The sequence below is a fragment of the Aquarana catesbeiana genome, unplaced genomic scaffold (assembly GCF_042186555.1).
Source record: "Aquarana catesbeiana isolate 2022-GZ unplaced genomic scaffold, ASM4218655v1 unanchor237, whole genome shotgun sequence".
Taxonomy (NCBI): Eukaryota; Metazoa; Chordata; class Amphibia; order Anura; family Ranidae; genus Aquarana; species Aquarana catesbeiana.
In genome coordinates this window covers 3,050,001-3,075,559 of record NW_027362665.1, presented here as the reverse complement: position 1 = coordinate 3,075,559, position 25,559 = coordinate 3,050,001, and the positions used below count along the sequence as shown (strand labels likewise).

At 45.7% G+C, this 25,559-nt stretch overlaps 1 protein-coding gene across 1 annotated transcript in view; it reads left to right on the top strand.

Annotated features, from left to right (window-relative positions):
* The first annotated feature begins 324 nt into the window (after positions 1-324).
* Positions 325-25,559, top strand: part of LOC141122038 (uncharacterized) — an 80,836-nt gene continuing 55,601 nt past the window's right edge. The window contains exons 1-8 of the mRNA XM_073611838.1: positions 325-513; positions 2,002-2,129; positions 2,216-2,339; positions 2,456-2,553; positions 2,643-2,870; positions 2,951-3,157; positions 3,282-3,423; positions 13,529-15,547. Coding sequence (XP_073467939.1) covers positions 2,255-2,339; positions 2,456-2,553; positions 2,643-2,870; positions 2,951-3,157; positions 3,282-3,423; positions 13,529-15,547 — 2,779 coding nt within the window. The 5' untranslated portion in view covers positions 325-513; positions 2,002-2,129; positions 2,216-2,254. The remainder of the gene's footprint in view (positions 514-2,001; positions 2,130-2,215; positions 2,340-2,455; positions 2,554-2,642; positions 2,871-2,950; positions 3,158-3,281; positions 3,424-13,528; positions 15,548-25,559) is intronic.

Sequence of the window (25,559 nt, the reverse complement as noted above, 5' to 3'; positions counted from 1 at the left end):
TGTTTAAGACTCTTCACAATCTGTTTTTAGGTTGTTTACACATTTTTGGATTGAATGTAAAAAAAAGGAGATGTTATGGAGTTCTTATACAAATACAGGGACTCTATGGTAATATACTCTATGGTAATATACTCTATGGTAATATTGCATTGCTTGTACTTCCTGTTTCCTGTTCTGTGTTTGCTGTTCCTGTTATACAATTCAATATGACTCCTCAAACAGCTTGCAGTGTCTTCATTTCTATACTGTAAAGCGCTGTGTAAACATTTGGTGTTATATAAATCCTGTATAATAATAATACTTGAAACAGCCGTGTTCACACTACGAGACGTTTCTTCAGCTGCAGTTCCTCTGAGGTCCACAAGATGGTGATCTCACCTCTACCCAGTAAAAAAGTCTCTATGGAATACAGGCAGGAAGTGATGTCAGGTACAGACAGGAAGTGATGTCAGGTACACGGGACATTCCATAAGACGTAGAGAGGAGACGTGGCAGGAACTGGCGGCAGAGGAGGTAATATGTAGATTAACCCCTTCAGGGGGATCAGTTGATGATTAATATATCTTCCCTCCAAAGCTGGCCATACATGGTTCAGTTTTATCGTTCAGCCAGCGGGATGAGAGGAAAAATCTGAAGTGATTCCCCCATCCACACATTGGAGGGGGATGGGGGAATCCTCCCCGCTGCACTATTGTATTCTGACAATGGGGGGCGCTCCTCCGCTCTCAGAATACACAGATCAGTGATGAAGCTATTGGCTGCAGCCGCTGATCGAGTGACTTTTATCCGGCAGTGACCACACATGGATGGAAATGTGACCGATCCCTGCTGAACCAGCTGAATTTCCATGTATCTATGGTCACCATAAGTGACTTCCTCCCCTCCCCCTCATCTCCTTCATTATGTAAGTCATGCTGAGATAATCTCCCATTGGCTGAGCAAAATTCTCATTTGTCTCTGAGCTCCTTCTTGCTATTCCTCGTCCTGCCTGTTGTTTCCTTGGATTGATTTTCTGTGTAGTGACCCCGGCTTCATCTCTTGGATGCGCTCGTCTGTTGCTTGTCCTGACCTTTATCCTGATTCCTGGATCTCCTCCTCATCTCTCCTCCATATCCTCTTACACAGCTTTTCTCCACACCTGCAGTGATCCTGGGGGGTGGAAACTTGGCACCAGCACTCAGCAAAATCCATCCCCACCATTAGAAGCTCTGGAGAAAATTGTTTGCTATTTACACTCCGTTCCTCCGCACATCACCTGATCACATGAGAGCTTACTTTCACAGATTCCTGACAGATTTCTGTATGGTAAAGGTCAAAGTTCACTCTTCAGTTTAGGAGAGGTAGGACGCACCCAGGAACAATGATTTGGTTTGCACATGAGCCTCATATAGAGGACCCCTCAAATCTCCCCATCCAAATGTCCCTTCATTCAGAGTCTATATGTCCTATGACATCACACTGACTTCACAGCTCCTCCTCCAAATGTCCCTCCATCCAGAGTCTATATGTCCTATGACATCACACTGACCTCACAGCTCCTCCTCCCAATGTCCCTCCATCCAGAGTCTTTATGTCCTATGACATCACACTGACCTCACAGCTCCTCCTCCCAAGGTCCCTCCATCCAGAGTCTATATGTCCTATGACATCACACTGACCTCACAGCTCCTCCTCCCAATGTCCCTCCATCCAGAGTCTATATGTCCTATGACATCACACTGACCTCACAGCTCCTCCTCCCAATGTCCCTCTATCTGGCTTTTTTTTCTGATGCTCTTAGGATGTGGGCGGACCCTTGGCATCCTCACTAGCAAAGTAGGACTGTTGGTCCTGCATTGTATGTAATGACATCAGAATGTCTGCTACAAGCTTTTAACCTTTTGGGGTCCTGTGTGGGTAAATCATATCTCAGTCTGAAGTGGACTTTAATAAAATGGAGACCTGAATGGAGAGGTGAGGAGGATTCTGGGAATATCATTTGATTTTACTATTTGTGTTCAGATCTAGAGTTTTCCTCCTGTGAAGTCTGGAGATCATATGACCATCACGTTGCCTCCACCTCCCTCCCTGATAGAATAGAGAAATACAAAGAAGATTCTAGAAGTCACCAGAGAGATCATGGAGGAGAGGTGAGCGGTGCTGGGAATTCTGGGACATTATCCAGTAACAGACAAGGGATGTGTCTGGATGGTGACTGTATCATTGTGTGTGTCAGGTTCCTATAAGGTGTCAGGATGTCACTGTCTATTTCTCCATGGAGGAGTGGAAGTATTTAGAAGGACACAAGGATCTCTACAAGGACGTCATGATGGACAATCAGCCGCCCCTCACATCACCGGGTAAGAGGAGACTTTATTGTAAAGGAGAGAGCAGTACGGAGGCTCCACCTAGATCCCCCATCATCTGATAAACACATAGAAACAATGTATTCAGTCAGTGTGTGTGTTTCCTACAGATGGATCCAGTAATGAGAACCCACCAGAGAGATGTCCCCGTCCTCTGTATTCCCGGGATTCCACACAGGAAGATCACACCATCCCTCACCATCATCAGGTAGATGAGGAACAATCACTGATAGTATCATTAGGATCTGTACATTATCTGCATTGTTACAATTGATGTCATTTTTATTATATATTCAGAGTGGAAACCTGAGAGATTCTAAAATTGAAGCAAAAGAAGAGGTAAAAGAGGAGGATGATGAGGATGGGGTGATGGAGGAGTCAGAGTCTCTAAAAGAACACAAAGATCTGTACCAGGACACCATGGTGGAGACATCCAGCTACAGAAACCCACCAGAGAGATGTCCCCGTCCTCTGTATTCCCGGGATTCCACACAGGAAGGTCACACCATCCCTCACCATCATCAGGTAGATGATTGACAATTATTGGTAGTTCTGATTTATACACAGCATGTTTGTTACAAATAATGTTTCATTATATCTTTCAGAGTGGAATTCTCGGGGATGATAATATTAATGTTAAAGAAGAGTATAAAGAGGAGGATGAGGAGTATGGAGAGATGGAGGAGTTTTCAGAAGGACACAAGGATGCGATGGAGCCACCAAATACCAGGAACCCACCAGAGAGATGTCCCCATCCTCTGTATTCCCGGGATTCCACACAGGAAGATCACACCATCCCTCACTGTTACAAGGTAGGTTGGATGGATCATCTAGAACATGGACTCCTAGAGATGATGTGTGGATTTTTTTATGTGATGTCACAATTATAAATCCTATTGTTTACAGATGATATTCACTTTTATTTTCTTGATTTAGAGTGGAGATCCAATCGATATAGAATTTGAGGTTAAATCAGAAGAAGAAGAGACGTATGTGAGGGATGATCAGCAGTCTATGGAGGAGGATGGAATAACGGGGACATTTATAGAGGAGGACACTCCTACAGAGATCAGCACAGGTGGGTCATTAACACTAAATACCTCCCTCTACCATACTGCTCACTGATTGGTCCAGAGTAGGGCAAGAACTGGGTGATAATCTTCCTTCTTTGTGCTGCAGACACAATTTATGGATCTAGACTGCATTTATGGAAATTCTGGGGTTCAGCTGGCAGCAAAAGGTTGAATTTTACCATAAATGTTGCTCTACCTAGGCACCATGGGCATGTTCTTTGCATCTTCTACCTCATGCCCAGGTCTAGCATGATCTCTGACAGAACAATTAATGGGGTGGGCAACTGTATGGCAAATGAGGTTCAATGTAGAAAAATGTAAAATAATGCATTTGGCTGACAAAAATCTGAATGCAATCTATACACTGGGGGGAGAACCTCTGGGGGGATCTAGGATAGAAAAAGGACCTGGGGGTCCTAGTAGATGATAGGCTCAGCAATGTCATGCAATACCAAGCTGCTGCTAACAAATCAAACAGAATATTGGCATTAAAAAGGGGATCAACTCCATGCTAAGTTTCCCCGTACATCGGTGGGAGTCGGAGGCGTAACTGGAAGCAGATGGTGGTGTGTGTTGGTGAGGAGTGAGAGCGTGTGCGCACCCTGCTCCACGAATACGATGCCCCTGGCGTAATCAGCGGTAGTACTTGGTGTCTCTAGCCTCTCTCACCGCTGAGCTGCCTGTGTCTCCTATCCCCCCTGTGAGCATCTGTCGGGGATTGCACAGTGTACCCGTAGACACCTGCCGAATCTCGGAGGGCGCTTGTAGCCTGACAGCTGCAGCGTAATCTCGCGAGACTAGGGACCTTGAGGAGGGATGGCCGCTGCAGGAACAGGAGACAGCAGCGGTGGCGTTTGTGTGTGCACTCCGAAAGGTTTCTGGGAAGCCATGTAAAGAACTGTACTCAGCTTGGGGCGGCACTAAGGACATGCTGTGGATACCAGTACACTGATAAGGCAGTGAGTAAAAACACATTCAGCTCGGCAAGACGGAGGTATTGTCTGCATTAAATTCCTTTTTCCTCTCTCCTATATATACACTGTGGTCGGAGGGTGATCTACTAAGGGGATGTGGATTGTGGAGGACTGTAAGGCCGAGCGGTGTGCCTGGGAAGAGACTTTTATACACAGCATGAGTGGAAACATTGCTTTGGGCACATTAGTATAGCAATAATCTGTTTTTTTTTTATCTCATTGCTGCAATAGCTAAAGTATAACAGGCGTTGATGAGTGGGGCTGCTTATCCGTGCTTTGTGCGATAATTAAAGTATTCGTGCACCCCACCACAGTCAAAAAACCTTTTTAGTAGATTGGGCACTATGTCGACAAGGAGGAAAGCAGATGAACACACTAGCCAGGAGGGTGTGGGAGTTCAATCTTTACGATCGGCCAAAGAAAAGGAGAAGGACAAAGGGGCTCAGCCAACTGTGGCAGATGCAACAGCGGCGGCTGTGGCAGCAACCGCCAAACTGGAGAGAATGGTCCACATAGCAGAACACACTCCAAATAAGGGGGGCAGCATGCACAAACAAAATCATCAAGGGATAGAAAGAGCCAAGGGCTCCCGAGTTTGCCCACAAGTGCCTCTGGTATAAAGAACTCCACTAGTAAAGGGCCAGGAGGGACTGAAAAAGAAATAGAGGCCCCCGCCACCTTAACACCGCTAGTGGAAGGAGAACCCTCCCTGAAAGACATTCTTTTGGCAATTAACACATGCAAGCACTCCCTGGGTGAATTAGGAGATCAAATGAAGGACATCAAAGAGGAGCTTGTCCTGGCACGGTATGAGCTCCAGAAAACAGTAGAAAGAGTAACCGAAACGGAAAAAAGAATAAGTGCGATAGAGGATGAGCTGTACCCTATGAAGCAGGAGGCCAAAGTCTGGAAAGAGAAAATAGTTAGTCTGGCAGGAAAATTTGATGAAATAGAAAACAGACTCCGAAGGGATAATGTGAGGGTGGTGGGATTACCTGAAAGGAGTGAAGGCCCAGATCCGATAGCATTCTTAGAGGGCTGGCTGATCGAGACTTTTGGAAGGGAGACATTTACGCAACAGTTCTCGATTGAAAGAGCGCATAGAGTCCCTTTTAGGCCCCCCACACAAGGAAGTCCCCCAAGACCGTTGATAGTGAAATTTTTAAATTACAAGGACAAAGTAAGACTTCTTCGAAAGGCCAGAGAGTTGGGGAAAGTCTTGTACAGAGGCACTAGGATATCAATATACCCAGACTTCTCCCCTGACCTCCAGAAACGTAGAGCTGAATTCTTAGGAGTCAAACGTAGCCTTCAAAAATTTAATGTCACATATGCTCTTTTGTACCCTGCCAGGCTTCGGATAAATGCACTGGGAGGCAGTCAGATTTTTGATTCACCTGCTGGTGCGCTAGCATGGTTAGAGGATAAGAGAGATCAACTACCCATGAAATAACTGTGAAATAGTTAGTAAAATGGCTTGAATAGGACACACATAGGTGGGGCACAATATTTAAAATAATAATGTTGCTTTTTAAGTGGAGTGGGGTGGGGTTTTTGATACGGTAGATGGAAGTGGGAATGGAATGGGGTTGGTTTAAAAAAAGTGTTTACACGGTCTTAGGGAAGGTGGGGTGGGCGTCGGGTGGGGGGGAGGGGAGATGAGGGAACGGGAGGTTGGAGCACGGTATGGATAGGATTTTATGTGACGGTCATTAAAAAAGCCTTGTGGGGTAACCTAGAATGGTATGGGATGGGTGGGGGGAGGGTGGAAAACAACATAAGTATCTTGAGTTGGGTGGGCTCGGGGAGGTGGGGGGAGGGGAAAGGGTATGTAATTAGGAGAACACATTGGAGGGGAATATTTGAGACACTAAAGGGTAAGAAAATACACGGACACACTGGACTCTGCTCTAGCACATTGGGCACAACAAAAGATAGGTTACCTTACTGTACACTGGAATATGTAATAACACAATGGGCACAGTAAAATATGGACACATTAGTAAAGTTTGGAGTGAGAAAGTATGTGTATGCTTTGTAAATATTGGGATACTGATTTTCACATATCCGATAAGGAGGAAGTTTGCCTCTCTGACAAAGGGGAGCAACCTAGGTAAAATGGGCAAATATGACACAAAGGGCAGTAGTGACAACCGGAGTCTGGGATCTAACATTGCAAGGTGCTCTATAAGGACTATTAGTATTAGCTGTCTCTCTTTCCATGAAATCTTTAAGGTTAAGCATGTGTTTCTATGTCTCGCTTCTCCTGGTTAACTATTTTTTAGAATAATAAATGGTTTTGAACATCGGATCAAGGAATGTTCAAGGGATGGGTACCCCTGCTAAAAGGGCAGTTGTCTTTGATACGTTGGATATTTTTAAGGTGGGCATTGTCTGCCTACAGGAGACACATTTGTCCAAAGACACCAAATCCCAAATAAGAAAGAAGCGATTTCAGCACCAATTCCATGCGGTGCACACCTCATACTCTAGAGGTGTGTCGGTGCTGATTGGTAAAGGGGTAATGTTCTCCTGCAGGCAGTGTGATATAGATACGGAGGACCGTTATATTTTTTTACATTGTACAATAGAGAACCAGGAATGTTTATTAGCAAATATTTACATCCCCCCCCCCTTTTAAATTAGAAGTTTTGTTTCGCTTACTGGAATTCATAGCAGGTAAACCAAGCATACCAATCATTGTAGTTGGGGACTTCAACGTTGTTATTAATAGCAAAATAGATAGGTTCCCCCCAGGAAATCAGGGGCGGGGGCTACAAGAAAATCGAATGGGCCAATTCCTACAAGAAGCGGGCCTGCTGGACCTCTGGAGAATACGGAACCCTGAGGCACAGCAATTTTCATGCTATTCGGGTTCCTATTCTACACTTTCAAGGATAGACTTTATATTGAGTAACGATTTAGCCTCTCCAATAATTAAAGATATAATTTATCAACCTAGAGGGGTGTCGGACCATTCACTGTTGACAGCCACGATAAATATAGGATATAAGAAATCTTGTAGATGAATCCAATGTGGTTTGAAATAATAGAGGATCAGAATGAGATTGCAGCTAAGTTGAACGAATTTATAGTGCTCAATAAGGATACAACAACAAGAGGGGTGATGTGGGACACGTTAAAGGCATACCTAAGGGGTTTACTTATCCAGCAGGTCGCAAGAATTAAAAAAATGTCGTTGAACTGGGAGGAGAAGGTCAGAAAGGAGTTGCCGCAGAACAGGAGTATGTGAAAGACCCATCCTCTGCTAAACAAAGTATATGGGAGAATAAGCAACAGATATACAAGGATGTAATGGGTAGGAAGTCTGAAAACAAGAGACTGCTCCAAAAACAAATAGCGTTTGGGGAAGGGGAAAAGGTTGGGAAAATTCTGGCTCATATAATTAAATCTAGTTCCTCCCCCTCCACGGTCCCCGCTATTAGAACTAAGTGTGGTGAAGTCTCGTCTTCGGTAGACGAGATTGGCGACACTTTTAAGAAATACTATGAAGAGTTGTATAAATCTTGGGGGGCGGTGGGAGACGAGGAAATGGACAGCTTCTTTGGGAACATTGTGCTGCCCTCCCTTACAGACACCGACAGGGAGATACTGGAGGGACCGCTAACTTTAGAAGAAATTAGAACAGCAGTAAGGGAAATGGCAAACCCGAAATCGCCTGGCCCTGATGGCCTCCCCACAGAGACGTACAAAAAATACGGGGAAGTACTACTCCCGGAGCTCCTCAATGTATTTGACTGGGCAAAGAAAGAGGGGAAGCTACCCAATTCAATGTCCGAGGCAACAATTATTATGTTATACAAGGAAGGGAAAGACCCCCTAGATCCTGGGTCTTATAGACCTAAATCCTTGCTTTGTGCAGATGCTAAAATCTTAGCCAAGATTCTTGCTACCAGACTTAAAAAAATAATTCATAAATTAGTCCATCCAGATCAAACAGGGTTTATACCTCATAGATCTACCAGTAGGAATATTAGGAGGTTTTTTCTAAACCTGCAAATCCCAATAGAAAATGCAGGCTCACGGGCGGCTATGATGTTAGATGTGGTAAAGGCGTTCGACAGCCTTGAATGGGGTTTTATGTGGCGTGTCCTGAAGGAGTTTGGTTTCGGCCCCTCCTTTAGAAAATGGGTTAAAATTCTATACAATGACCCCAGTGCTAAAGTTAAAGTCAACAATTCTCTCTCTGATAGGTTCCGACTTGAAAGAGGCACAAGACAGGGGTGCCCTCTGTCACCTCTGATTTTTGCCCTGGCAATGGAACCGGTGGCAGCTGCAGTGAGGCAACATCACATTATGGAAGGGTTTCGGAGGTGGGATAGAGAGGAGAGGATTGCGTTATACGCGGACGATGTCCTCATATTTCTGGGGGACACGGAGCACTCACTTAGACAGGTGATAGATATCTTCACGAGTTTTGGAAGGCTATCTGGTCTCACCATAAACTGGGAGAAATCAGCGTTATTACCAATAGATCCAATCAAGAATGACATCCCCTTGGATAAACTCCAAATGGAAACAGTAGTGACAACAAAATACCTAGGTATCTATATAACAAGGGATCCGGGTAATTATATAAATGACAACTTGGTTCCCTTGCTGTCTAAATTTAAAAACCAGATTGTTATATGGAGAGGGCTCCCATTGTCAGTTGCTGGTCGATGTAATCTGATCAAAATGCTGTGGTTGCCCCAGTTATTGTATGTAATGCATAATACACCAATGTGGATCCACAGGAAATGGTTTAAAAAAATTGATTCATTGCTTAGAGAGCTTATATGGAAAGGGGGACAGTCTAGGATAGGTTTACAAACCCTACAACTATCAACTCAAGAAGGGGGTATGGCGGTCCCACACCCCCGAAGTTACTTCCTAGCTGCTCAGTTACAACATATAGGATCAGGGCATAGTAATGGGGGAATATTGACTGCGGGAGCACCACATGAATCACTACCGGAGGTCCTGGAGGCGAACTCCTTTGCCTTCAGAGCCCCGTCGGTTAAATTAATAACAAAAGTGTGGAAATCTATTAAAACCTTGAAAGGAATGGGTGGTATGGCTAAGTTTGCCCCTCTATGGGATAATAAGAATCTACGAGAATTAATACCAATGGGGAAAATAAAGGCGTGGGAAACAAGGGGAATAGTCAGACTGGCCCAACTGTACAATGGTAGCACCCTGAAAACATTCTCCTCACTAAAGGAGGAATTCGATATACCAAACTACTCGTACTTTAATTATCTGCAAATTAGACATGCCTTAAAAGCTCAATTCGGGGAACAAGGTCCGAGGTGGAGTCATTCTCCCATTCTTCAAAGAATAGGTAGCTCTGAAGGACCCAGGGGATCTATAGCAGAAATATACCCATATATAAGTAGAGATAGCATGGAGAGACCTGAAAAACTTAAGTGCAGAAGTAAATGGGAAAGGGACCTGGGTAACATATCGGATGAACAGTGGAAAAAGATACTGGTGGGAGGTTACCAGGTCTCGGTTTCACCTGCTCAGAAGTTCTCACACTTAATGCTCTTGCATAGGACCTACTACACACCAAAAAGAGTATATGAATTCGGGCGGAGGGTGGACGCTAACTGTCCAAGTTGCCAGAATACTGGGGACTTGATCCATATGATATGGAAATGTCCAAAACTATTCCGGTATTGGGGGGAAATTCTAGAAACTATAAATAAGATCTTTAAATTAGAACTGAAAATGGATCCAAAGTTGTGTATCCTTGGAGTTGGGGAGGGTCTAGGGAGAGGCAACTGTAAATTGAAAGCAGCGTTGAGATGCCTCTTTCAGGCAAGAAAATTAATAGCACAAAGATGGCAGGCAGAGAGACCCCCCTCAAAGGACGATTGGGTTAGAACAGTAACCGATACAGTTTGGAAAGAAAAAGTAGTATATGCAAGGAGGTAAAACCTAAAGGAGTTCAAAAAAATATGGAATCCATGGCTAGAGGAATTGGGGTATCCTATATAAGGTGTGAGCAGAAAGGTGAAGGTGTAGAGTTATATATGGCGCTTAGAAATCATGTAAGCAAGGAATATAAGATAGGGGGGAGGGTAAGTAGGTAGGTTATCAGAGGTGGGGTGGGGGGGTTGGAAAGGGGGAAAAAAAAAAAAAAAGAGGCGAGTAATCACCTATGGTATGTGATATATACATTATAATGTACATGGTGCATGTAAGAATTTTGTATTTGGAAATATTTGTATATTGTGCAGAATTGAATAAAGATTATTAAAAAAAAAAAAAAAAAGGGGATCAACTCCAGAGATAAAGTGATAATTCTCCCACTCTACAAGACTCTGGTCCAGCCGCACCTGGAGTATGCTGTCCAGTTCTGGGCACCAGTCCTCAGGAAGGATGTACTGGAAATGGAGCGAGTACAAAGAAGGGCAACAAAACTAATAAAGGGTCTGGAGGATCTTAGTTATGAGGAAAGGTTGTGAGCTCTGAACTTATTCTCTCTGGAGAAGAGTCACTTGAGAGGGGATATGATTTCAATTTATAAATACTGTACTGGTGACCCCAAAATAGGGAGAAAACTATTTTGCGGAAGTTAGTTTAACAAGATTCGTGGCCACTCGTTAAAATTAGAAGAGAAGAGCTTTAACCTTAAACTACGTAGAGGGTTCTTTACTGTAAGAGCAGCAAGGATGTGGAATTCCTTCCACAGGCGGTGGTCTAAGCTGGGGGCATTTAAGAAACTATTAGATAATCACCTTAATAACCGCAACATACAGGGATATACAATGTAATACTGACACATAATCACACACATAGGTTGGACTTGTGTCTTTTTTAAACCTCACCTACTATGTAACTATGTAACAATCCCCCCAGGATTACTTGCTCTGTTGTCTGCTGGCTGTGCCGGGTGGAGGGATATGTCTGTATAGTCTCAGACCCAAGTCACTGAGTGCAGTCTCAGGAGATGGGAGGCAGCGGTGTGGGACCTCTGCAACTTGTCTCATGTAAACATTTAATCTTCTTCTGATTACTGAATACCAATATTATGAGTCCTGACCCTTATACTATATAATTTATATTGTACATTATATACTCCTGACCCCTGCACTATATACTCTATGGTGTACATTACATACTCCTTACCCCTGCACTATATACTCTATGTTGTACATTACATACTCCTAACCCCTGCACTATATACTCTATGTTGTACATTACATACTCCTGACCCCTGCACTATATACTCTATAATGTACATTACATACTCCTGACCCCTGCACTATATACTCTATATGTACATTACATACTCCTGACCCCTGTAATATATACTCTATGGTGTACATTACATACTCCTTACCCCTGCACTATATACTCTATGGCAGGCATGTCCAAAGTTCGGCCTGCGGGCCAATCATGGCCCGCGGTCCGGTTTCGGACGGCCCGTCTGGTAATTTTGACATATATATCTTTTGTGGCCCCCAACTAATCCCAGAGCGCCGGGGGCCGCAAAAGATAGATATGCTGGCTGCCTTGGAGGGGGCGGGGCAAGCGCCGTACAGGATACAGGAGAATTTCCTGTGTACACGGCGTGCTGTGTAAAAGGAAGTCCTGTCTCCTGCGCTGCCATTGGACAATTGTTTTGTCAATCATAGGAGGCGGGACTTTCAATTAAAGAGGCCGCCGTGTAAACAGGAGTTTCTCCTGTATATCTGTGGGCGCTCGTCCCGCCCCCTCCCTGTCTCCTCCAAGGCTGCAGATGGACATGAATCAGGCTGCAATGACGGCAATGGTGAGTCTGCATTCATGTCAATGTGGTGGGGGCTGCCGTATTTATGCCAATGTGGTGGGGGCTGCATTCATGTCAATGTGGTGGGGGCTGCCGTATTTATGCCAATGTGGTGGGGGCTGCATTCATGTCAATGTGGTGGGGGCTGCATTCATGTGAATGTGGTGGGGGCTGCATTCATGTGAATGTGGTGGGGGCTGCATTCATGTCAATGTGGTGGGGGCTGCATTCATGTGAATGTGGTGGGGGCTGCATTCATGTCAATACGGTGGGGGCTGCATTCATGTGAATGTGGTGGGGGCTGCATTCATGTCAATGTGGTGGGGGCTGCCGTATTTATGCCAATGTGGTGGGGGCTGCATTCATGTCAATGTGGTGGGGGCTGCATTCATGTCAATGTGGTGGGGGCTGCATTCATGTCAATGTGGTGGGGGCTGCATTCATGTCAATACAGTGGGGGCTGCATTCATGTCAATGTGGTGGGGGTTGCATTCATGTCAATGTGGTGGGGGCTGCATTCATGTCAATGTGGTGGGGGCTGCAGATAGGCACTGATTAGGCTGCATTGATGGGCACTGACCCTTATTTTGCTTCACAGTTCTTTATTTAAAATTTAAGATTTTTTTCCTGAAACTTCCTTTTTAAAGTGAAGGTGCGTGTTATAAGCCGATTAAATCCGGTATATCCAAATAACATGCCCAGGCTCATCTATTCACCACACACAGCACAAAGGCGGGAGAATTCTTGTTGGGCCATGTGTTAGCGCTCGGACGGACACACTTAGACCAAATTTTAATGGTTTAAGAATGTCAGGCAAAATGGTCGGCCCTCAAGCATGTTCTATTTTATCAAATCCGGCCCTCTTTGAAAAAAGTTTGGACACCCCTGCTCTATGTTGTACATTACATACTCCTGACCCCTGCACTATATACTCTATATTGTACATTACATACTCCTGACCCCTGCACTATATACTCTATGTTGTACATTATATACTCCTGACCCCTGCACTATATACTCTATATTGTACATTACATACTCCTGACCCCTGCACTATATACTCTATGTTGTACATTACATAATCCTGACCCCTGCACTATATACTCTATGTTGTACATTACATTATTCTGATACTATATAGTCCTATCTGCTGTATCTTATACAATATGTTGCACATTATAGTCCTGACTTCTGCTCTCTCCCCTCTACCCACTGCTATATATACACATAATATGGATTCTCTTTTGTTACACCCATTTCCTACCAGCTGGACATTTTATATCTGATGATCTGATTGGTTCCTGCTGTGCTCCAATCTGCGCATGTCTAGTAATAATCTTTGTATTTCTATTTTAGTAGATGGACGGGAGATGAGGAAAACCTCAGAGGATTGTCTCACTTTGTCTCCAGACTGTAAAGTAGAAGATGAGGACATCACACAGTATAGTCCAGGAGAAAACCCGACTACCTCAAATGTCCATCCGGCACCACACAGTGTAGATGGACCATCGTATTCCTCTTATCCTGAGGAACCTCAGACTGTGAGGGACGGGGCCGTCCTTCCAACAGAGAAGAGCTTTTCCTGTACTGAGTGCGGGAAGTGTTTCCGTTTTAAATCCACGCTTAATGAGCATAAAAGATCTCACACAGCGGAGAAGCCGTATTCCTGTCCTGAGAAGTCCAATCTTGACACACATCAGAGATCTCATGCGGGGGAGAAGCCGTATTCCTGTTCTGAGTGCGGGAAATATTTTTCAGTGAAATCCGATCTTTACAATCATCAGAGATCTCACACAGAAGAAAAGCCACATTTCTGTCCTGAATGCGGGAAGTGTTTCTGTTTTAAATCTGAACTTAATAGGCATAAAAGATTTCACACAGGAGAGAAACCGTATTCCTGTACCGAGTGTGGGAAATGTTTCCATTCTAAATCACATCTTAATGTGCATAAAAGATCTCACACAGGAGAGAAGCCGCATTCCTGTCCTGAGTGCGGGAAATGTTTCCATTCTAAATCACATCTTAATGTGCATAAAAGATCTCACACAGGAGAGAAGCCGCATTCCTGTCCTGAGTGCGGGAAATGTTTTGTACAAAAATCACAACTTGTCACACATCAGAGATCTCACACAGGGGAGAAGCCGTATTCCTGTCCTGAGTGTGGGAAGTGTTTTTCACAGAAGTCCAGTCTTTCCAAACATCAGAGCTCTCACACGGGGGAGAAGTCGTTTTCCTGTTCTGAGTGCGGGAAATGTTTTTCACAGAAGTTCAATCTTTACAGACATAAGAGATCTCACACGGGGCAGAAGCCGTATTCCTGTCCTGAGTGCGGGAAATGTTTTGTACAAAAATCACAACTTGTCACACATCAGAGATCTCACACAGGGGAAAAGCCATATTCCTGTCCTGAGTGCGGGAAGTGTTTTTCACAGAAGTCCGATCTTAACACACATCAGAGATCTCACACGGGGCAGAAGCCGTATTCCTGTCCTGAGTGCGGGAAATGTTTTTCACGGAAGTCCAGTCTTTCCAAACATCAGAGATCTCACACGGGGCAGAAGCCGTATTCCTGTCCTGAGTGCGGGAAATGTTTTTCGGTGAAGTTACATCTTGACACACATCAGAGATCTCACACGGGGCAGAAGCCGTATTCCTGTCCTGAGTGCGGGAAATGTTTTGTACGAAAATCACATCTTGTCACACATCAGAGATCTCACACGGGGGAAAAGCCGTATTCCTGTCCTGAATGCGGAAAATGTTTTTCAGAGAAGTGCAATCTCTACATACATCAGAGATCTCACACAGGGCAGAAGCCTTATTACTGTCCTGAGTGCGGGAAATGTTTTGTACAAAAATCACATCTTGTCACACATCAGAGATCTCACACAGGGGAGAAGCTGTATTCCTGTCCTGAGTGCGGGAAATGTTTTTCACAGAAGTGCGATCTTAACATACATCAGAGATCTCACACGGGGGAGAAGCCGTATTCCTGTCCTGAGTGTGGGAAATGTTTTTCACAGACGTCCGATCTTAACATACATCAGAGATCTCACACGGGGGAGAAGCCGTTTTCCTGTCCTGAGTGCGGGAAATGTTTTTCAAAGAAATCCAGTCTTTCCATACATCAGAGATCTCACACAGGGCAGAAGCCATATTCCTGTCCTGAGTGTGGGAAATGTTTTTCAGTGAAGTCCAGTCTTGACACACATCAGAGATCTCACACAGGAGAGAAGCCGTATTCCTGTCCTGAGTGTGGGAAATGTTTTTCAGTGAAGTCTAGTCTTGACACACATCAGAGATCTCACACGGGGGAGAAGCCGTTTTCCTGTCCTGTGTGTGGGAAATGTTTTTCAAAGAAATCCAGTCTTTCCAAACATCAGAGTTCTCACACGGGGAGAAGCCGTATTCCTGTCCTGAGTGAGGGAATTGTTCCTCACTGAAGTCCTGTCTTCCTGTACATCAGGGATCCCACACAACCCTCGAGGTGTATTAGTGCCTTGAGTGTGGGAAATGTCTTCTATATGAATGTTGCTGGACATCACATCTCTCATGTGGGGAAGAAGCACACCCTGATATACACCTCAGATATACTCCATGGCTGATCTTCATCATGTAAGAAACAGTTGATAAGGAGATTGGAGATCACCAAAGACATGGATGAAGTGTTGTAAAATACAATGGATGGGCGGCTCATACAGGTCTGGTAATGTACTTTTATGTCATGGCTTTCTTCCAGGTCCGCACCCATGCACACGCACACCCAGAAACCTCCACTGTCATTGGCTGTAGGATAAGTTTGTCAGCAGGTCCCAGCCAATGATTTTGCCCCGTACCCTGCTGATCACCTGCAGCCAATGACAAATCACTCCTGTGTTTTATTTTATAAACACGAGGAGCTATCTTGTGATTTCTTCTCTTCCTGAGTCCTTTTCGGGTTCAGGAAGAGAAGAGAACACCACACTGTGAGTATAATCACCACACTTTACACCCACACACCTTAGATTGGCACATTTAACCCCATTGATTGCCCTCATTCACCCTTTGATCACCCCTGTCACCCAACCAGTGCCATTAGTACAGCGTCAGTGTACAGTATTTTTCACCAATCGCTGTATTAGGGTCACTTGTTACATCAGATAGCACCAGGGTCAGCTAGCATTAGATTGTCAGCTCACTATCGCACTCACACTATAGGATCCTGATCACCAACATTACTAGTATAGTGTCTGTATGATCAATATCCTGATCATGAACAGAACTATATGAGTCCCCCCCTTAGTATAGAATCTGTATGGATCAATATCCTGATCATAAACAGAACTACAGTCAGGTCCATAAATATTGGGACATCGACACAATTCTAACTTTTTTTGGCTCTATACACCACCACAATGGATTTAAAATAAAATGGTCAAGATGTGCTTTAACTGCAGAGTTTCAGCTTTAATTTGAGGGCATTTACATCCAAATCAGGTGAACGGTGTGGGAATTACAACAGTTTGTAAAGGCGCCTCCCACTTTTTAATGGACCAAAAGTAATGGGACAATTGGCTGCTCAGCTGTTCCATGGTCAGGTGTGTGTTATTCCCTCATTATCCCATTTACAAGGAGCAGATAAAAAGTCCAGAGTTAATTTCAAGTGTGCTATTTGCATTTGGAATCTGTTGCTGGTGTGCTCAGCAACACCAAAAGACCCGGAAGACCACGGAAAACAACTCTGATGGATGACCGAAGAATTCTTTCCCTGGTGAAGAAAACACCCTTCACAACAGTTGGCCAGATCAAGAACACTCTCCAGGAGGTAGGTGTATGTGTGTCAAAGTCAACAATCAAGAGAAGACTTCACCAGAGTGAATACAGAGGGTTCACCACAAGATGTAAACCATTGGTGAGCCTCAAAAACAGGAAGGCCAGATTAGAGTTTGCCAAACAACATCTAAAAAAGCCTTCACAGTTCTGGAACAACATCCTATGGATAGATGAGACCAAGATCAACTTGTACCAGAGTGATGGGAAGAGAAGAGTATGGAGAAGGAAAGGAACTGCTCATGATCCAAAGCATACCACCTCATCAGTGAAGCATGGTGGTGGTAGTGTCATGGCGTGGGCATGTATGGCTGCCTATGGAACTGGTTCTCTTGTATTTATTGATGATATGACTGCTGACAAAGCAGCAGGATGAATTCTAAAGTGTTTCGGGCAATATTATCTGCTCATATTCAGCAAAATGCTTCAGAACTCATTGGACGACGCTTCACAGTGCAGATGGACAATGACCTGAAGCATACTGCGAAAATGATCAAAAGAGTTTTTTAGGAGAAAGAAGTGGAATGTTATGCAATGGCCAAGTCAATCACCTGACCTGAATCCGATTGATCATGCATTTCACTTGCTGAAGACAAAACTGAAGGGAAAATGCCCCAAGAGCAAGCAGGAACTGAAGACAGTTGCAGTAAAGGCCTGGCAGAGCATCACCAGGGATGAAACCCAGCGTCTGGTGATGTCTATGCCTTCCAGACTTCAGGCTGTAATTGACTGCAAAGGATTTGCAATCAAGTATTAAAAAGTGAAAGTTTGATGGATGATTGTTAATCTGTCTCATTACTTTTTGTCCCTTAAAAAGTGGGAGGCACATATACAAACTGTTGTAATTCCTACACCATTCACCTGATTTGGATGTATAGTGGGGATGGAAAGTATCCAGACCCCCCTTAAATTTTTCACTCTTTGTTATATTGCAGCCATTTGCTAAAATCATTTAAGTTCATTTTTTTTCTCATTAATGTACACACAGCACCCCATATTGACAGAAAAACAGAATTGTTGACATTTTTGCAGATTTATTAAAAAAGAAAAACTGAAATATCACATGGTCCTAAGTATTCAGACCCTTTGCTGTGACACTCATATATTTAACTCAGGTGCTGTCCATTTCTTCTGATCATCCTTGAGATGGTTCTACACCTTCATTTGAGTCCAGCTGTGTTTGATTATACTGATTAGACTTGATTAGGAAAGCCACACACCTGTCTATGTAATGTAATATATGGCAAGGCACAGATCTGGCCAAAGTTACAAAAAAAATCTGCTGCACTAAAGGTTCCTAAGAGCACAATGGCCTCCATAATCCTTAAATGGAAGACGTTTGGGACGACCAGAACCCTACCTAGAGCTGGCCGTCCGGCCAAACAGCTATTGGGGAGAAGAGCCTTGGTGAGAGAGGTAAAGAAGAACCCAAAGATCACCGTGGCTGACCTCCAGAGATGCAGTCAGGAGATCGGAGAAATGTTGTAGAAAGTTAACCATCACTGCAGCCCTCCACCAGTCTGGGGTTTATGGCAGAGTGGCCCAACGGAAGCCTCTCCTCAGTGCAAGACACATGAAAGCCCGCATGGAGTTTGCTAAAAAAAACACCTGAAGGACTCCAGAATGGTAAGAAATAAGATTCTCTGGTCTGATGAGACCAAGATAGAACTTTTTGACCTTAATTCTAAGTGGAATGTGTGGAGAAAACCAGGCATTGCTCATCACCTGTCAAATACAGTCCCAACAGTGAAGCATGGTGGTGGCAGCATCATGCTGTGGGGGTGTTTTTCAGCTGCAGGGACAGGGCGACTGGTTGCAATCAAGGGAAAGATGAATGTGGCCAAGTACAGGGATATCCTGGATGAAAACCTTCTCCAGAGTGCTCTGGGCCGAAGGTTTACCTTCCAACAAGACAATGACCCTAAACACACAGCTAAAATAATGAAGGAGTGGCTTTCCAACAACTCAGTGACTGTTCTTGAATGGCCTAGCCAGAGCCCTGACTTAAACCCAATTGAGCATCTCTGGAGAGTCCTAAAAATGGTCGTCCACCAACCTTTACCATCCAACCTGACAGAACTGGAGAGGATCTGCAAGGAGGAATGGCAAAGGATCCCCAAATCCAGGTGTGAAAAACTTGTTGTATCTTTCCCAAAAAGACTCATGGCTGTATTAGATCAAAAGGGGGCTTCTACTAAATACTGAGCAAAGGGTCTGAATACTTAGGACCATGTCATTTTTCAGTTTTTCTTTTTTAATAAATCTGCAAAAATGTCAACAATTCTGTGTTTTTCTGTCAATATGGGGTGCTGTGTGTACATTAATGAGGAAAAAAATGAACTTAAATGATTTTAGCAAATGGCTGCAATATAACAAAGAGTGAAAAATTTAAGGGGGTATGAATAGTTTCCGTCCCCACTGTAAAAACCATCAAATTAAAGCTGAAAGTCTGCAGGTAAAGCACATCTTGTTAGTTTCAAATCCATTGTGGTGGTGTATAGAGCCAAAAAGATTAGAATTGTGTTGATGTCCCAATATTTATGGACCTGACTGTATATTCATGTCCCCCCTTAGTATAGTGTCTGTATGGATCAATATCCTGATCATGAACAGAACTATATTAGTGTCCCCCCTTAGTATAGTGTCCCTAATAACGCAGCGTTAGCAGGATCAGCCCTTCTGCCCCCTAACAAGTGCAGTGTCAGTAGATCACCGGCACCTCTGATACATTGCACACATAACTGCAGTGTTAACAGAATCAGGCCTGATCTCTTCTAGCAGTAGCAGGTAAGTTTTATTTGTGTAGCACCCTGTAGTTTGGGCAGGGAGCTCCTCACAAATTTACTTGCCAGGAGTAGTTATCCTGGCTGATTGTTAGAGATCTATTGATTTCTCCCTAAGTTTGGCCTTGTTGCACTTTTCTCTTCTACCACTAAGTGACTGGGTACTTGGTGGTACTAGATATGAGAAGGCCAGCCCAAGGTCAGATTATGGGTACATGGGGTATTTCAGCCAATGGGCGAGGGTTTTCATGAATCTCTTGGCCTGCTAGGAGAGCCTATATATTCTGGTGGAGTCAGGTGATCGATGTTCTGTGCCACCTGGACGGCTGTCTAGGTGGATGTGTGTTGTATTGCCTGGGCTGCTTGGCCAGAGATTGGGCCTATCCCAGGCACATCTGGCTGCAAGGCTGTCTGAGCGCCTATCCAGAAGTAAGAGAGCAGAGCAGGGTTGGGACTGCCTCTTGCAGTCCAACCAAAAGTGATGGTTCTGCTGGCCAGAGAACCTGTCATGGTCGGTGGTAGAGGGGAAGCTGTTGATACTAAGGGACCAACCACCTTATTACCAGGGACCTCTGTGAGTAACTGAAGCAAGAACCGGAGCAGTATTCTCACCGAACGGGCATGGTGGAGAATTGGGAAATTTCAGGCGGTGATCAAGCCAGGGACCCAGCCAGTGGAGGTGACGCTTGTAGAGCAGCCTTGTGTGTCAAGCCAGGGACCCAGCCAGCGGAGGTGACACTTGCAGATTAGCCTTGTGTGTCAAGCCAGGGATTGAGCAGGCCAGTGGGGTGAAGCTTGAGAAGTATCTGGAGTGCCAAGCTAGGGACCCAGCAGGGAAGCGTGGGTGACGCTTGAGGAAGATACCACTGTGAAGATTGGAGAAGCTCAAGGGATTCAGAGTCAGTGAATCAGAGGGTCTAGTGAGAGACTGGGAGCTCAGTGGGCTGAAGAACTACAAGGAGAAGTTGTAGTGAAGGTGAAAGAACTATTGTGCTTTGTGTTAGGAACTGTTAAAGACTGTTGCCGTAGGAGACAGCATTCCTGCACGTGCAGATGTGGTGTCTTGCTGGATGGCTTTCCCTGAACTGCTGTCCTATCGAAGTCTCGGAGTCTGCTAATTGAACTTACAACTATGTAAGGGTGTCCCGGCCTTAACCCTCTTTCCCCCAAAAAGTTTGTAAGCTAAATAAACATCTCTTTTGCATTCAAGAACTGTCTGGCACCCAATAACTTCCACCTTGCACCCATTATGCCTCACAACCAACCATATACAGAAGGATGTCAGCTATCTCTGGCCCTGGAGGTTCTCATTAGACTGAAGGAGGCAGGAGACCTTGTTACATTTGTAGTAGTTCAAGCAGTCCCTGACAGCCAGGAGCTCTTTTTCCCCTGAGTCGCACTAGGTATCTCTGAATTTAGTGGCCAAAATGTCCCAACAAAGGTATTCTAGTGAAGAGGCCTACAGGATTGTGAGTATGACAGATGAGAGCGAAGGGGGAGTTCTCACTGACAGAATCAGGCTCTGAATACGAACCTGTAGAGAGCAGCGGCACCCTGACAAGGAGCTCAGAGGATGGAGGAGAGGTCCCTGCTAAGGTCAGGCATACCTGAACCCGGGTAGCTGAAGTGCTAGGAACACTTAATTTGTCTAATATGCAGCAGGATGCCAGAATTAGTGCCGCACTACCTTTGGTGAGCTGTCAGGTTCCAGCGGCCTAGTACATCCTAGTCTTTCAGATACCAGCACTGCAATATTTTGTGGTGACCTGGTGGGTCCCAAAAATGCAGCCCAAGCTTGTGAGGTGGCTAGCACTAGTGGCATCCCACAGCCATCAAGAATTCGACCATAGAGCCTATAGTGTTCTTCCAGATGTGCTTGTGCAAGTCCTGATTATCAGCCCACAGATTGTGCTGCGCTCGTACTTCCCCCATTCACTGCCCAACCTGGAATTCAGGTGGAAACAGCAAATTTAACAACTCCCCTAGATTTTTGGAGACCTATCAAGGTTTAGAAATGTAAGACTTTTTTGGGCCTGAAACCCAACATGGGCATTACCCGCATTACTAAAAAGAATGAGCTGCGATCATTTTGGTCCAGAGACCCGATTCATCATATGCCCGTGTTCTCTGCTGCAATGGCCAGGCATAGATATGAGATGATAATGCGTTTTATGTATTTTAGTGATCACACACTTTGTCGTCCTCGGGGTGACCCTGAATATGATCAGCTTTACAAAATTCCGCCCCTCATAAACTACCTCCCCCAGAAATTTGCAGATGTGTATACGCCCCAACAAACCATCTGTATAGATGAGTCCATCATACATTTCACTGGCCACCTTCCAATCAAACAGCATCTCCCCAGCAAGCGTGCCAGATCTGGGGTCCAAATGTAGAAGCTTTATGCATGTCATTTTTTTATATAATATATAAAATCAAGCACATAAACACCACTTTACATTAGTAAATTAACCACAATCTCTGGGAAACCTTCCCTGGCCTTCTAGGTCTAGGGAGTCTGTGCAGCCCAGGGGCCACTTTTTAGACACATTCTTGGAATTGGCTCGTGGCACCGTGTGACCTAAATGCCGGGGCTTCCCCCAACGGCTTGTAAAACATCCAAGTTAGAAAGGAGGAGAAAGCCTGCTTGAGAACTTAATGAATTGCTTGCAGTGAAGTGGAAGGACAATTAACCACCTCAATACCGGGCACTTTCACCCCCATCCTGCCCAGGCCATTTCTCAGCTTTCATCGCTGTCACTCTTTGAATGACAATTGCGCGGTCATGCTACACTGTAACCATGTGATTTTTTTTATAATTTTCTTCACACAAAGAGCTTTATTTTGGTAGTATTTAATCGCTTCTGGATTTTTTATCTTTACCTAAAAAAAAAGCAACACGGCGCAGCTGCGATCGCCCCATGGGTGCACAAGAGCGGCCGCTCTGGGCGCCATCATATGACGTTCACCCATAACGAGAGCCGTCCCGTTATCATTTGACAGTGGGGCATGCGGCAAGTGGTTAATTCCATTAATGCAGAAACTATGGTTGAAATTTGCCTGGTATCTGATGTAGTTGAAGAGCCTCTCTGTGTCCACGAATCTCACCAATCCAAACCACATCCTTTTTCAGACCATACAACAGGGCCAGCTAGGAAAGGGGTGAGAAGAGCGATCGCCCAACCCCCTCCTGAACCATACAAGGCCACATGCACTCAACATAGGTGGCTGCCTTTGGGGCATGTTGGGTTCAGCCCAATACCAACCACAAAGCACCTTGTACCCACTAGTTTAAAGGGGCTTTCCACATTCCATAAAGCCCCCTGTCTGCAGCCCCCACAACCCCAGCCTAGGGTTCTGTGGAAGAGGCCCTTGTCCCCCTGAATATGGTGGTTGACTTTTTGGGTGCCCGAGCCCCTCCTGCCCCCGAGCATACAGCCCTTTCATGGGCTGGCTTGCTGTGTTTGGCTAGGGGTTTGTTAGTGTGTGGGAGGGGCACAATCTTTTTTTTAGTTTGGGGTGCAATTTTTTATGTGTGGGGTGGGGTGGGGGGGCTGGCACGGCAAGAGAGTACATTTGGGTGTCCTTATAGAGCAGGTATATGCAATTAGCAGACCTCCAGCTGTTGCAAAACTACAAGTCCCATCATGCCTCTGTGTGTCATGCTTGTGGCTGTCAGAGTCTTGCTATGCCTCATGGGACTTGTAGTTCTGCAACAGCTGGAGGTCTGCTAATTGCATATCCCTGTTATAGAGTTTGGAACACATGTATTTTCTCTTCGTACAGTACCTGCCCGCGAGATTGTGTTTCCAGCGCGATCCCATTGCGCTAGTTCTCGGCAACAGGATACTGTACATCTCGCTCTGGCTGCAATAGCAAAAACACATTTTCCTATTGCAGCGAGTGCGAGAAAGAATTTGCCTCCAGGGGCATACTCTGCCCTTAGGTCTGGTATGGATTTTAAGGGGAACCCCCTACGCCGAAAAATCCATACCAGACCCTTATCTGAGCACGCAGCCCGGCCGGTCAGGAAAGGGGGTGGGACGAGCGAGAGCCCCCCTCTTGAACCGTACCAGGCTGCATGCCCTCAACATGGGGGGGTGGGTGCTTTGGGGAAGGGGGGTACCCTGTGGCCCCCCACCCCAAAGCACCTTGTGCCCATGTTGATGAGGACAAGGGCCTCTTACCGACATTCTCTGGCCGTTGGTTGGCGGGGTCTGCAGGCGGAGGGCTTATCGGAGTCCGGGATCCCCCTTTAATAAGGGGGCCCCCAGATCCCGGCCCCCCACCCTATGTGAATGAGTATGGGGTACATCGTACTCCTACCCGTTCACCTGGGGAAAAAGTGTCAATAAAAAAACACACTAGACAGATTTTTAAAGTCATTTAATAGGCAGCTCCGGGGGTCTTCTTCCGACTTCGGGGGTCTCTTCCGACTTCTCCGCTCTCTCCGGCCTCTTCTCCCGGTCTCCGGCCTCTTCTCCAGGTCTCCGACCTCTTCTCCAGGTCTCCGGCCTCTTCTCCAGGTCTCCGGTTCTTCTCCAGGTCTCCGGTTCTTCTCCCGCTCTCCGGTTCTCTCCGGGCTCCTCCACTATCTTCTGCTCTTTTGCCGCTCTTTTGCTAGCGGTGTCCCGGTCTTCTCCGTCATCTTGTTCCCTCTTCTCTTCTTCTGATGTTGACACAATGCTCTCTCCCGCTGTAATGCCGTGTGCGAGGTGCGCAACAACTTATATAGGCACGGAGCGTGGTCACCGGATGATGTCATCCGGTGACCCCGCCCCTTATGACGTCACAGTCCCATCATGCCCCGGGACGGTGGCGTCATAAGGGGCGGGGTCACTGGATAACATCAACCGGTGACCACGCCCCATGCCTATATAAGTCGTTGTGCACCTCGCACACACGGCATTACAGTGGGAGAGAGTGTCGTGTCAACATCTGAAGAAGAGAAGAGGGAACAAGATGATGGAGAAGACTGGGCCACCGCTAGCAAAAGAGCAGAAGATAACAGAGGATCACGGCAGAAGAACTGGAGAGCGGGAGAATAACTGGGGACCTGGAGAAGGGGCCGGAGACCGAGAGAAGAGGCTGGAGAGCGGGAGAAGAACCGGACTCTGGGAGAAGAGGCGGGAGAAGAACTGGACACTGGGAGAAGGGGCGGGAGAAGAACTGGACACCAGGAGAAGAGGCCGGAGAGAGCGGAGAAGTCGGAAGAGACCTCCGAAGTCTGAAGAACCCCTAGCTGCCTAATAAATTACTTTAAAAACCTGTCTAGTGTGTTTTTTTATTGACACTTTTTTCCCCAGGTGAATGGGTAGGGGTACGATGTACCCCATACTCATTCACATAGGGTGGGGGGCCAGGATCTGGATCTTATTAAAGGGGGATCCCGGATTCCGATAAGCCCTCCACCCGCAGACCCCGACAACCAACAGCCAGGGTTGTCGGGAAGAGGCCCTTGTCCTCATTAACATGGGGACAAGGTGCTTTGGGGTCCCCAAAGCACCCACCCCCCATGTTGAGGGCATGCGGCCTGGTACGGTTCAGAAGGGGGGCACTCGCTCATCCCCACCCCCTTTCCTGACTGGCCGGGCTGCATGCTCAGATAAGGGTCTGGTATGGATTTTGGGGGGACTCCCACGCCGTTTTTTCGGCTTAGGGTGTTCCCCTTAAAATCCATACCAGACCTAAGGGCCTGGTATGCCCTTGGAGGGGAACCCATGCCAGTTTTTTATTTAAAATTTGACATGGAGTTTTCTCTCATGATTCATACCAAACACCTGTCAGTATTGCTTGTC